The sequence below is a fragment of the Rhinolophus sinicus genome, chromosome 8 (genome assembly GCF_057876585.1).
Source record: "Rhinolophus sinicus isolate RSI-liver-muscle chromosome 8, RSI-T2T, whole genome shotgun sequence".
NCBI lineage: Eukaryota > Metazoa > Chordata > Mammalia > Chiroptera > Rhinolophidae > Rhinolophus > Rhinolophus sinicus.
The window spans coordinates 36,632,495-36,645,103 of NC_142508.1; the positions used below are offsets into that span (position 1 = coordinate 36,632,495).

Here is a 12,609-nt window from a genome sequence, read left to right on the forward strand (position 1 = left end):
CCTGGGAGTCCAGGTCCCCAGTTCCTATCGTCCCCAAGGATTTGGTGTCCCAGCGCCCAGCCCACCTCCCGGCTTAGGACCTGGAAGTCCAGGCCCCCAGCCCCTTTCCCCTCCAGGACCTACGGGTCTAGGGCTTCAATCTCTCCTCTCTCAGATTTAGGAGTCTAGACTCACAGCCCCTCCTTCCCCAGGACCCAGGAGCCCAGTTCCCCTGCCCTTTCCTCCTCCAGGACAAGGAGGACCCAGGAGTCCAGTTCCTGACCCCATCTCTCCCCTTCCCCACAGATCACCATGTACAGCTTCATGAGTGGCGGCCTCTTCTGTGCCTGGGTGGGGACCATCCTCCTGGTGGTGGCCACAGCTACAGACCACTGGATGCAGTACCGGCTCTCGGGGTCCTTTGCCCACCAGGGCTTATGGCGGTATTGCCTGGGCAGCAAGTGCTACCTGCAGACAGAGAGCATCGGTGAGACTGCGGGGCAGGGTCTGGGTTGTGCTTGGGGTCAGAGCCCTGTGGGGCAGAACCTCACAGCCAAAGGGCCACCAGTTTTGCAGATGGAGAACCCTATGGCTCAGAGAGGGAAAAGGACCAGCCCAAGATCACTCAGCATGGAAGGAAGGGGCAGAGCTGGGATTTCTTCCTACTACAGTTACAGGATGTTACAGGATTGAGGAATTAAATAGGGAGAGGTTACATCTCCTGGCACAGAATAGAAGTCAGGCTAGGGCGGGTGTGGCTGCGGATAGCATTTTCTAAATATTTACTAGGTATTGGGGGATACAAAAATAAGATGGACCCTAAATTTGCTAAATACTGAATGAGGTATTTTTTTATTACTTGCTATGTGCCAGGCCATGATATATATATATATATATATATATATATAATAAAAGTGGGGATAAGAGTAGTATTTCCAGTATAGGGCTCTTGCAATCTATATTATATACATATATGTATAATATGTATATAATATATATTATGTAATATACTATACCTCTGTGTACCTCTAGAGACACATAGCAATATAGCATATTACACAATATATATTTTATAGAAAGAGAGAAGACTGATCCCCAGTGCTCAATATCTATTCATTCAACACGTTTATTGAGCAACTATTATGTGCTAGACACTAGGTACTGGGCATATAGCAGTGAATGGGAAAGCAAGACCTTGTCCTCACAGAGCTGAGAATTCAGGGGGGAGAGACAGACATCATAAACAAGTTAAAAATAAATAAATAAATAAATAAATAAATAAATAAATAGGACATTTTCAGATATGGGCAAGTAGTACAAAGGAAATGAAATAGAGCAATGGGAGAGAGGATAAAGAATGCTTAGCAGGAAAATATGGGGCATCAGCATTCATTCATTCATCCAACAAATATTTCTCTAAGCCCGTGTGCAAAGCAAACCTCTGCTGTGCGTATCTGTAACATAGAATCAACCCAGGTCCTGTCCTCAGGGAGCAATCAGGCTGGAGGGGGAGATAGGCAAGAAGCACAATATAGAGCATGGGATGAGGATGATGCCTGAGGGACAAAGGGATGTTTTCTGGAAAAGGGGACTTGGGAGTTGGGCTTTGGAGGATGAATAGGAGTTTGCCAGGTGATGAGGAAGGCACTTGCTGAGAGGTGAAGGAGGAACTGGGTTAGGGGGGACATGGAGAGTGGCAAGGCATTCCTGCCCTCAGAGGTAGCAGCCTTCACCATCGAGGTCACGGGAGGCATGGGAGTGACCATGGGGTGCTCTCACAGTGTACTGGAATGCCACTCGTGCCTTCATGATCCTGTCCTCCCTGTCTGCGACCTCCGGCATCATCATGGGCATCCTGGCCTTCGCTCAGCAGCCCACCTTCACCCGCGTCTCCAGGCCCTTCTCTGCTGGCATCATGTTTTTTGCCTCCAGTGAGTGGACCCACCCTTCCCCAACCCTCTTCCCACTCCCTGCCACTCTCTAAGCCCAATCCAGCCCTACTTCCAACACCATTCTTATCTCTGACTCCTCCTCACTCTCAGCTTCGTTCCCAACCTAATTCCAACCCCTCGCCCAGTACCAACTCCAAGACTATTTCTAATTCCACCTCTTCCACCACAGCAGTTCAGTTCTGGCATAACCTCCGGCAGCTAGCTTCAGATCCCACAGGTTTAAGGATATGGCTCCCAAAAAGACCACACCTACTCCAGTTGCAACTAGAGTCCCCAGGCCACCTGCACTTTTGACCTACAAAATTTGAGGGTTCAAATTTGGCTACAAATTTGGGACCCACTCAGGTTTGAAAATTTGCTAGAACAACTCACAGAACTCAGGAGAGCACTATACTGATCATTCCAGTTTTATTCTAAAGGATCACCTCAAGACTAGCCAAAGAAACAGATGCAGAGGGAGAAGCTTGAGAGGGTCTGTCGCCCTCCCAGCATGTCCCAGGAGGCTCTGGTGTGCTCCATCGTCCAGAGTGTTCACTGGAGCTTCATGATTCAATCATTGGCCCGGGGACTGAACTCAATCTCCAGCCACACTCCCCTTCCCAGAGGGGCTGATATCTACTGGAACAGAACTCAACTCTCTATCCCTGTTGGTCTTTCTAGTGACCAGCTCTCATCCTGAGTCATCTCAGCTCAACAACAGGTGGGATCCCAGAGGCTCAAGAATAGCAAAGACACTCTCATAACTCAGGAAATTACAAGGATTTAGAGCCAGCCTCCCAGGAACCAGAGACAACCCTACCCCTTTCCCACTCCCTGTCCGTCTTTGCTCTCACTTTCAACTCAATGTCCTCACCCTTATCTCCACCTCCACCCACCTTATCTCACCCCTTTCCTCAATCTCACGTCCATCCCATCTCCACACCTAACCCCCCCCCCCATCCCAACTCCCACCCACACCCTCTTCTCCCCAGCCTTTTTCGTCCTGCTGGCCTTGGCCATTTACACTGGAGTCACCGTCAGCTTCCTCGGTCGCCGCTTTGGGGACTGGCGCTTTTCCTGGTCTTACATCCTGGGCTGGGTGGCCTTGCTCATGACCTTCTTTGCAGGTACGGGGGTTGATGGTGGGAAGGGCAGTGTCTGGGGCAGAGCGGGCAACACTCCAGAGGGTGAGACGATGGGTGTCCCACGCGGTCCCCCAGCACTGAGCCAGAAGGCAGACCCCAGGCCCTGTGGGCACCTGGAGAGAAAGGAAATGCTGGGGCAGGGGCTTGGGGGGCGTCCAGTGGGACCTTTTCTCACACAGGAATTTTCTACATGTGTGCCTACCGGATGCATGAATGTCGGCGCCTGTCCACGCCCCGCTGAGCCCAAATGTATCCACCAACTTCTCCTGGAAGTTAAAATGAGGGAGAGGAGGAATGGGAGAAGAGGAGGGGAGGGTCTAGAGGTCTGAAATCCCGGTTCCTGGGGTCATGAGGGGGCTCGCTCCTGGAGTCTGGCTGGGGGCTCCTGACTCCCGAATCCAGTGGGGGAAGAAGGAAGAATCGGGCCTGGTGGGAGGGAGTCGAGAAGACTCAAGTCCCCACTTGTCAGTAGGGGAGGGGTGTCTGAGAAATGGAATATCCATTAGAGCAAGTTTTTGGAGTCTAATAAAACTGACGTGAAACTATTATAGTGTGACCCTGAGGGTTGGGGTGAGTGTGGTGGATGGGGTGGTGGGGGAGTGTTAATGGCAGCTCAACCTGCTATTTCTGAAGGCATGCGGACAGAGATAAATCACCCAGCCCCCACCCAGAGGACAGTTCAAATTCTAGGAAATTGATGTGTAGGTCCAATTCTGACACCAATTCCTATGTGTATGTTTCCCCCCACACCACCAAGCGATTAACTCGATTCTGATGTCATCTACCTGGAGATGACAGATAACTTGTGATCAGATATCACAAGTTAAGGGCTCAGTCCTACAAGACTGCCCCCTGCTTCAGATGCTAATTGCCAGTTCAGGTTGTCACCTGTGCTTCTGCCCAACCATCTGTAGATCGGAGGTTCCCATGACCTCCTCCTTAAGTTCCATTAACTTGCTAGAGCGTCTCACAGAACTCAGAGAAACGTTTTACTTACTAGAGCACTGGTTCATTATAAAAGGTATAACTCAGGAACAGCAAGATGGAAGAGATGCACAGGGCCAGGTAGTTGGAAAGGGTGCCAAGAAGCTTCCATGGCCTCTCCAAGGTCACCATTCTCCCCAAATCTCCAAGTGCTCACCAACCTGGAAGCTCCCCGAACCCTCTCCTTTTGGGTTATTATGGTGGTTTCATTACATAGGCACGATTGATTAAATCCTTGGCCATTGGTGATTGAACTCAGCCTCCAACTTCTCTCTCCTCCCCAAGGTCAGGGGCTGAGACTGAAAGTTCCAATCCTCTAATCACATGGTTGGCTCCACTAGCAACCACTCCCCATCCTTAGATGGGGTTCAAAAGTCACCTCATTAACATAGCAAAACAAACTCCTTTGTGGCTTTCATCACTTAAGAAATTCCAGGGGTTCTAGGAGCTGTCTCAATCAGGACTCAGACCAAATATATATATATATATTTTGTTATAAATCACAATATTACAGTAGGATAACAGGATAAGTGAAAAGCTCTGTGGAAGAACAACTTCCCAGCCCACCAGCCTAGCCCCACTTCCAGTTGGCTCTCCCAACCTCCTCCCCTCTCCCTGATAGGCCCCCACAACTAGAAACACCAGAACGCTGAGCCTTCACCTCCTGCACCTGCCTCTTCACACACCACTCATGACCTTGACCTTCTCTTCATTCACTCATTCATTAGTTCATTCAATAAACTGATGCTCACTGCCGTGAGATTTACTGATGCCAATCATAAATTAATAAGACTATTTAGCAAGGATGATTCTAATAATATTTATCATAGTCTATGCTTATAATTGTTTCATTAATAGAGGCTTACTCCCTACCCATAACATTTATTGGGGCCTCCTCAAAAAAACAGTCATACTATACTCATAGAGGCTTCTCATAATAATAATAATGATAATTGAGGCCTTCTCTAATAATACTTTACCGAGGCCTCTTTAAGTAGAAATATTTACTGAGGCTTATGCCAGCAGTATTTCCAGGGGCTTACTCTACTCTAGCAATGATAATGAGGTTACAACTTCAGATTCACACCTCAAACTTCTTACTCAACATTTCCACTTGAAGAGAAGAGGCATCTCAAACCTCACATATATGACACTGAGTTCCTGATATCTCTCACACCCCACGTCTGCTCCTCCCACAGTCTCCCCCATCTTAGTAAATGATACCTCTATTTTTTTTTTTTTTTTGGTATGGAGTGTCGACAGCTTCTTTATTTTTTACTTATTTTTATTAAAACATATTTTTTTCAGTTAGAGTTGACAATATTTTATATTACTTTCAGGTGTACAGCATAGTGGTTAGACATTTATATAATTTATGCCGTGATTTCCTTCACTAGTCTAGTACCCACGTGGCACCATAGATAGCACCATTGGTGGGATAGCAAATTGGTGCAGCTACTACGGAAAACAGTATGGAGACTCCTCAAAAAATTGAAAACAGAACTTCCAGGCAGCCGAATGGTTCAGTTGGTTGGAGCGCGAGCTCTCAACAACAAGGTTGCCAGTTCAGTTCCTTTATATGGGATGGTGGGCTGTGCCCCCTGCTACTAAAGATTGAAAATGGCATCTGGACTTTGAGCTGAGCTGCAACCTCCACAACTAGATTGAAGGACAACGACTTAGAGCTGATGGGCCCTGGAGAAACACTGTTCCTCAATTAAAAATAAAATTTAAAAGTAAACAAAATAGAACTTCCTTATGACCCAGCAATTCCACTTCTGGGTGTTTATCTGAAGAAATCCATGACAACACCATTTTTATCCGGCTGCTCAAGCCACAATGGTTGGGGTCATCCTCAGCTTTCTTTTTGTCACATGCCACAGCTGATTCATCAGCAAATAGTGTCGACTCTACCTTTGAAATGCGTTCAGAATTTGACTCTGTCTTGCTCAGCCAGTTACCACTCTGATGCAAGCCGCCATCATCTATCACCTGGCTTGTGGCCACCTCTTCCTAACCTCCTCTGCCCCTGCCCGTGCCCTTCCCCCTGCCCCTGCAGTTCATTCTCTGGGCAGCATCTAGAGTGTTGTTCTTTTAAAAAATTAAACTTTATTGGGGTGACAATTGTTACTAAAGTTACATAAGTTTCAGGTGTACAATTCTGTAATACATCATCCATAAATCCCATTGTGTGTTCACCACCCAGAGTCAGTTCTCCTTCCATCACCATATATTTGATCCCCTTTACCCTCATCTACCATCCCCATCCCCCCTTACCCTCTGGTAACCACTAAACTATTGTTTGTGTCTATGAGGTTTTGTTTCTTCATTTGTTTGTCTTGTTTTTTTTTTGTTGTTTTTGGTTTATATACCACATATCAGTGAAATCATATGGCTCTCAACTTTTTCTGTCTGATTTACTTCACTCAGCATTATAATCTCAAGATCCACCCATGTTGTTGCAAATGACACTATTTCATCTTTTCTTATGGCAGAATAGTATTCCATTGTGTATATATACCACATCTTCTTTATCCAATCATCTATCGAAGGACACTTTGGTTGTTTCCATGTCTTGACCACCATAAATAAAGCTGCAATAAACATCGGAGCACATATATCTTTACAGATAAATGTTTTCAGATTTCCTAGGTAGATACCCAGGAGAGTGCTTGCTGGGTCATATGGTAATTTTATTCTTAATTTTTTGAGGAACCTCCACACCACCTTCCATAGCGGCTGCACCAGTCTGTATTCCCACCAACAGTGTCTGAGGGTTCCTTTTTCTCCACAGCCTCTCCAACACTTATTATTTGTCTTGTTGATGATAGCCATTCTGACTGGGGTGAGGTGATATCTCATTGTGGTTTTTATTTGCATGTCTCTGATGATTAGTGATGTTGAGCATTTTTTCATATGTGTATTGGCCATTTGTATGTCCTCTTTGGAGAAATGTCTAGTCAGGTCCTCTGCTCATCTTTTAATTGGATTGGTTTTTTTTTTGTTGAGTTGCATGAGTTCCTTGTATATTTTGGATATTAATCCCTTATCGGAAGCGTTGTTTGCAAAAATCTTTTCCCATTTGGTTGGTTGCCTCTTTTAGAGGGTTTTTTATTAAAGTCATGTCGCTCCTGCTCTAAGCCCTCCAGTGGCTCCCATCTCAGATGAAAAGCTAAAGCCTATCAAGGTCATACAAAATGCCAGGGTTCTGTCCCCGGCTAACTCTCTGACTTAATCCCCCCTCACTCGCTGGAGTTCAGGGGTCCCCAAGGCTGACTTAGGGTTCAATGAGTTGCTAGAAGGACTCACAGAGCTCAGGAAAACTGTTACACTCATAGTTGCAGTTTATTACAGTGAAAGGATACAGTTTAAAATAAGCGAAGGGATGAGCCTTATCAGGCAGCATCTAGGAGAGACCAGGTGTGAGATTCCAGTTATCTCTCCGCAGTGGAGTCTAAGGACAGCACCTCCCCGACAATGATGTGTGATAACACACATGGAGTGCTGCCAACCAGAGGAGCTCGTGTCTAGGGTTTGTTTGTTTTTAATTCAGAACAAGTTTTCTTTTACCAAATAATTTTTTTTCAATTACAGTTGACATACAATATCAGTTTCAGGTGTACAATACAGTGGTTCGACATTTATATACCTTACAAAGAGATCACCCCAATAAATCTAGTAGCCATCTGACACTACACATAGTTATTACAATATTATTGACTATATTCCCTATGCTGTACTTTATATCCCCATGACAACCAATTTGTACATCTTAATCCCTCCCCCCTTTTCACCCATCCCTCCACCCCCCTCTCATCTGGTTTTCAAAATGTTCTCTGTATCTGTGATTCTGTTTCTGTTTTGTTTGTTCATTTATTTTGTTCTTTAGAGTCCACATATAAGTGAAATTGTATGATATTTGTCTTTCTCTGTCTGACTTGCTCCAGTCAGCACAGTACCCTCTAAGTCCATCCATGTTGTTTCAGATGGAAAGGTTTGATTCTTTATTTTATGTCTGAGTAAAGTTCCATTGTATACGAGTATATGTACCACCTCCTCTTTATCCATTCATCCACTGGTGGACAGCAGGCTGCCTCCACATCTTGGCCATTGTGCACAATGCTGCAATGCACATATGGATGCACAGGTGCCCTCAAAGTAGTGTTTTAGGTTTCTTCAGATAAATGTCCAGAAACGGAATTACTGGGTCTTTCTTTGTCTCTTGTTACAGCTTTTGTTTTAAAGTCTGTTTTGTCTGGTATAATTATTGCTACCCCAACTTTTTGTTTGCTTGTTTCCATTTTCATGAGCTATCTTTCTCCATCCCTTTACTTTCAGTCTGTGTGTGGTCTCTTTAGGCAGCATATGTAAAGATCTCCTTTTTATCCATTCAGCCACCCTCTGTGTTTCGACTGGAGCATTTAATCCATTTACATTTTAAGTAATTATTGATAGATATTACTTATTGCCATTTTGTTATTCATTTTTTTAATCTTTTTTTTTCTTCTTCTTGTTCAGTTTAGGGTTTTTATTGGAGGTCAGTTTCGTAGGCATGAATCACTCAAAAGGCTGCCCTTAGTTATTCAGTCTCCAGCCTCTCCAGGGGTCAAACTGATGAAGTGCAACCCAAGCCCTTCTGCCCCCATAAACCACGCTAATAGCATAAACTATCTGGTGTGGCCCAAGGACTCCAGGTAAACAGAAGCAATTATCAGGCAGGACATTCCAAGGGCTTAGAGGTTCCCTCCAGGAGCCAAGCAAAGTCAACCTTTCGTTGGTCAATGGTTGTGGTGGTGGTGGTGGTGGTGGTGGTACTTAGGGAAATGAGAAACAGGGTTACAGCCTTGAACCTGAAAATGAGATGAAGATGAAAAAGGGCAGGGTTGAGGTAGGAGTTACAGGGTTTGGGGAGAAGTGTGAAGAAGGAAGTGGGTGTGGGTCTGGGGCTGGAGTTGGGACTGGATATATGATTAGGTGTGGGAATGGGAATGTGGATAGGGTGAAGTCTTAGGATGAGGCTGGGCTTGGGTTTGGGGGTGAGGGTTAGTTTGGGGTTGGATTTGCAAATAAGAATGGGGTTACATTGGAGGATAGGGATGGAGTTAAATTAGAGATTGGAGCTGGGGTGAAGAAATGAATTGTGTTTGGGATCGAGGATGGGATTGGGTTTAGAGTTGGTTTGAGGAATTGAGCTGGAGCTGGATTATGGATGGCGTTGAGTTTAGAGTTGGGTTTGGAAATGAGAATGGGGTTAGGCTGGGAATTGGGGGGGGTTGAGTTTGAGCTTGGAGCTACCGTTAAGAATGGGGTTGGGGGGCAGCTGGATGGCTCAGTTGGTTAGAGCGTGAGCTCTTAGCAACAGGGTTGCTGGTTCAATTCCCACATGAGCCAGTGAGCTGTGTCCTCCACAACTAGATTGAAGGACAACAACTTGACTTGGAGCTGATGGGACCTGGAAAAACACACTGTTCCCCGATTTAAAAAAATTAAAAACAAACAAACAAACAAACAAACAACAACAACAAAACTAACCAAACTAACCAGGCTTTACCTAAAGCTGAATCTTTAAAAAAAAAAAAAAAGAATGGGGTTCGGTTTGGAGATGAAATGGGATTGGGTTGGGTTGGGTTGGGTTGGAGGACAGGGATGGGGTTGGGTTTGGGATGGGGTCAAGATCACAGGTGGGCTCTGTGCTCTGACTGGCCCCTCACCACACACCTGTAGCCCAGACTTCCTGAAGCCTGTCATGCTGTTCCTGGCCAGAGCCATGTCCACAGCCATTTTTATTGTGCTGGTGCCCCTGCAGCTGGTGACCTGGCTCCACCTCTTATAGCCTCATGACCATGTTCTCAGGAGGGGCCCGTTACCTCACTGGTGAGGGTCTGGGTGAGGGATGGGGGCTGCAAACTGGAGTCTCCAACAAAGGAAGATGAATGGCCTTCTGGGTCACTGGTTCTCCCTTTCTCCAGCTGTCCTGGGTCTGCTGGTTCATTTGTCTTCACAACAGAGGTCCTCTTCAGGGCCATTCCAGCTTTATAGAGGTCAAGTTTGCCTGGGCCTTCTGCCTGAGCTGTGGCACTGTCACCTTATACCTGCTCATAGGTGAGGTGCTGCCCAGGACCTGAGGCTGATGTGGGAGGAGGAGGCTCATGCTTGGAGGGCCAAAGGGTCCTGCACTGACATCCCTGCGCCTGGCCCCCCGCCAGGTACCATGATCCTCGTGATGAAGCCGGCCATGCTCAAAGCAGAGTGTGGTGAACTCATTTATCAGATGTGGATGTGAGTGTGTCTTCCCTTCCAAAGACTTTCAGAATTGTGATTCTCCACTTTTTGCCTGCCCTGAGCATAAGCTCCAAAGAGGGATCCAGGAGTCTGAGGCCCCGCATGCCGTCCTACCACCCCTTCCTCCCTCAGGATGTGGCATCCATGTCTCCAGCTCCTTCCTCCTTCAGGCCCAGGCATCCTGGCCTCCTGCCCCCTCCTTTTGTGGAGACCCTAGTGTGGGTTCCCCCACCCCCACCACCCCAGAACGGAAGATTGCAGAACCCACAGGAAAACATGACGCATCCCCAACTGTCCCCTCTGGCCACATCCCCCCTGCCATTGAACTCACACCCTGGCCTCATTTGCCACCTCCACCTCTGAGCCTCCAAGCCTCTCTCTCACCTCTTCCGGCAGGCCCCTTCTGGTGCTGAAGGCTCCTAGGGTGGGAGGCACAGAATCTGAGCTAGAGAGGCAGGTTCTGAACCACCAACCAAACCACTGATGATGAGACACCCTTCCCCACCATACAGTGTGAGGACCTTGGGGAGGGGAGACATTATCGGTGCAATCCAGGAAGGGAGGTATGTGACAAGAGTAGCTTGCCAGTAACTGAACTGGGGGGAACAGAAGCAGCCTGGTCTTACAGAGCACGGGCCGCCTAGCCACGCAGACTGCTTGCCGGCTTCTTTTTCTTGAGCTCAGGCGAGCGAGGAGTCCGGTGCACAGCTTCCTCCTCTCTCAGAGACCCAGAGACCAGGATCACCAGCCTCTTCAACCTCCAGAACCCAGAAACCAACGCTCACCCTCATGGAGCCCTGCCGGTCGCTGGCCCTGCTGGCTGGCTCCCTGGGCCTGATAGCTATCCTTGTTGCTTTGAGCACGGATTTCTGGTTCGAGGCCATAGGGCCCACATGTTCATCTCACTCAGGCCTCTGGCCAAAAGGGAATCAGGACCTTGTAGTACTGACAGCAGGTAAGGGGACGTGGTCTCTCGTGGGGGGAACTGCCTGAGGGGACAGGCCCTCAGAGGACTTGTATCTGAGCAGGCTACATCCGTGTGACGCAGACCTTCAGCATTCTGGCCGCCCTGCATGGCCTGGTGTCTGTGGGCCTGCTGGTCCTGTCCTGCATCCCTTCGCTATCTGCCCCCGGCCGTGGGCCCCTTTTCTCGTCCATCACAGCTTTTGCAGCAGGTAAGGACTCCAGGCAGCCTGGGGGGCACTGGGAACTCTGAGTTCCCACAGAGGAGCAGAGCAGGCTCTCTTGTTTTTGTCCCCAGCCCTCTCTGTGATGGTGGCCATGGTGGTCTATACCAGTGAGCGGTGGAGCCAACCTGGACACCCCCAGATTCAGACCTTCTTCTCCTGGTCCTTCTACCTAGGCTGGGTTTCGGTTCCCCTCTTTCTCAGTGCAGGTGACTGCTGCCCCGGGAGCTTGGGAAGGCCTGCCGGGGGCTATGAGGGAGCAGGGTGGGGATAAATGCTAACCTCCCCGGCCACCCCAGGTGGCCTGAGTCTAGGTGCTCACTGCAGTGCCCCCCGGCCTGGCTACGACACCTTGTGAGCCGCAGGCGAGGACAGAGGACAGCAGGATGGGTTTGGAGCACCCTTCTCTGAAAGCATCATCAGGAGAAATGGGAACACCTGGCCCTCCCTCGGCCCTCACCCCCAGCCCTTTCACAGCCCCTTCATTTGTTTCTTTATTCATTCAACAAAAATTTGCTGGAAGCTTGTTATTCTGAGATTTATTGAACCACAGCATAAGCCAACAGCACACCAGCTCCATGGTGGGCGATACTCAGAAAAGAGTCAGACCCTCAACCTGCTTTCCGGGGACTCCTGCCCAGTGTGGGGCCCAGTGTGCACTCAGGCACTGCCCCACGTCCTTCTCTTCCCTCCTCCTTCTCCCTTTCTGTCTGTTTTCTTTGTCCTTCTTTCTCTTTTCTTCCCTGTGTTTCACTTTAGCACTCTTTCCTTCTTGCTACCTCTGACTTTGTCACCTCATCTTCACTCTAGTCCTCCTTGCTCATTTCATTAATTCATTCACTCCTTCTGCTGGCTTTTCCTGAGCCCATCCTTTCTGCCGGAACTCGCTGGGGATGCTGACATGAGTCAGACCTGGGCCCTGACCACTGGGGGCTGCAAGTCCAGTGGGGGGAGACTGTTAATACAGACAGGATGGCAGGAAGAGCCCAGGGAGGGCACGGGACAAAGGCTGACCCTCTTATGGGGGTGGAAGTGGGCTTACTGGGGAGAGGGTGTGTAGGGACTTCTGGAGGGCCAAGGAAAGGTAGGTAATCCAGGCAG

General features: G+C 48.2%; 2 protein-coding genes across 2 annotated transcripts; both read left to right on the forward strand.

The window, feature by feature from the left end:
- The first annotated feature begins 291 nt into the window (after positions 1-291).
- LIM2 (lens intrinsic membrane protein 2) lies at positions 292-3,296 on the forward strand. The gene is made up of 4 exons (XM_019718295.2): positions 292-466; positions 1,761-1,910; positions 2,903-3,037; positions 3,235-3,296. The coding sequence occupies exons 1-4, from the start codon at positions 292-294 to the stop codon at positions 3,294-3,296; spliced, it is 522 nt and encodes a 173-aa protein (XP_019573854.1).
- A 7,378-nt stretch (positions 3,297-10,674) lies between these two features.
- NKG7 (natural killer cell granule protein 7) lies at positions 10,675-12,030 on the forward strand. Its single transcript, XM_019718301.3, has 4 exons — positions 10,675-11,276; positions 11,350-11,496; positions 11,583-11,717; positions 11,808-12,030. The coding sequence occupies exons 1-4, from the start codon at positions 11,111-11,113 to the stop codon at positions 11,864-11,866; spliced, it is 507 nt and encodes a 168-aa protein (XP_019573860.1). The 5' UTR covers positions 10,675-11,110; the 3' UTR covers positions 11,867-12,030.
- The last annotated feature ends 579 nt before the right edge of the window (positions 12,031-12,609 follow it).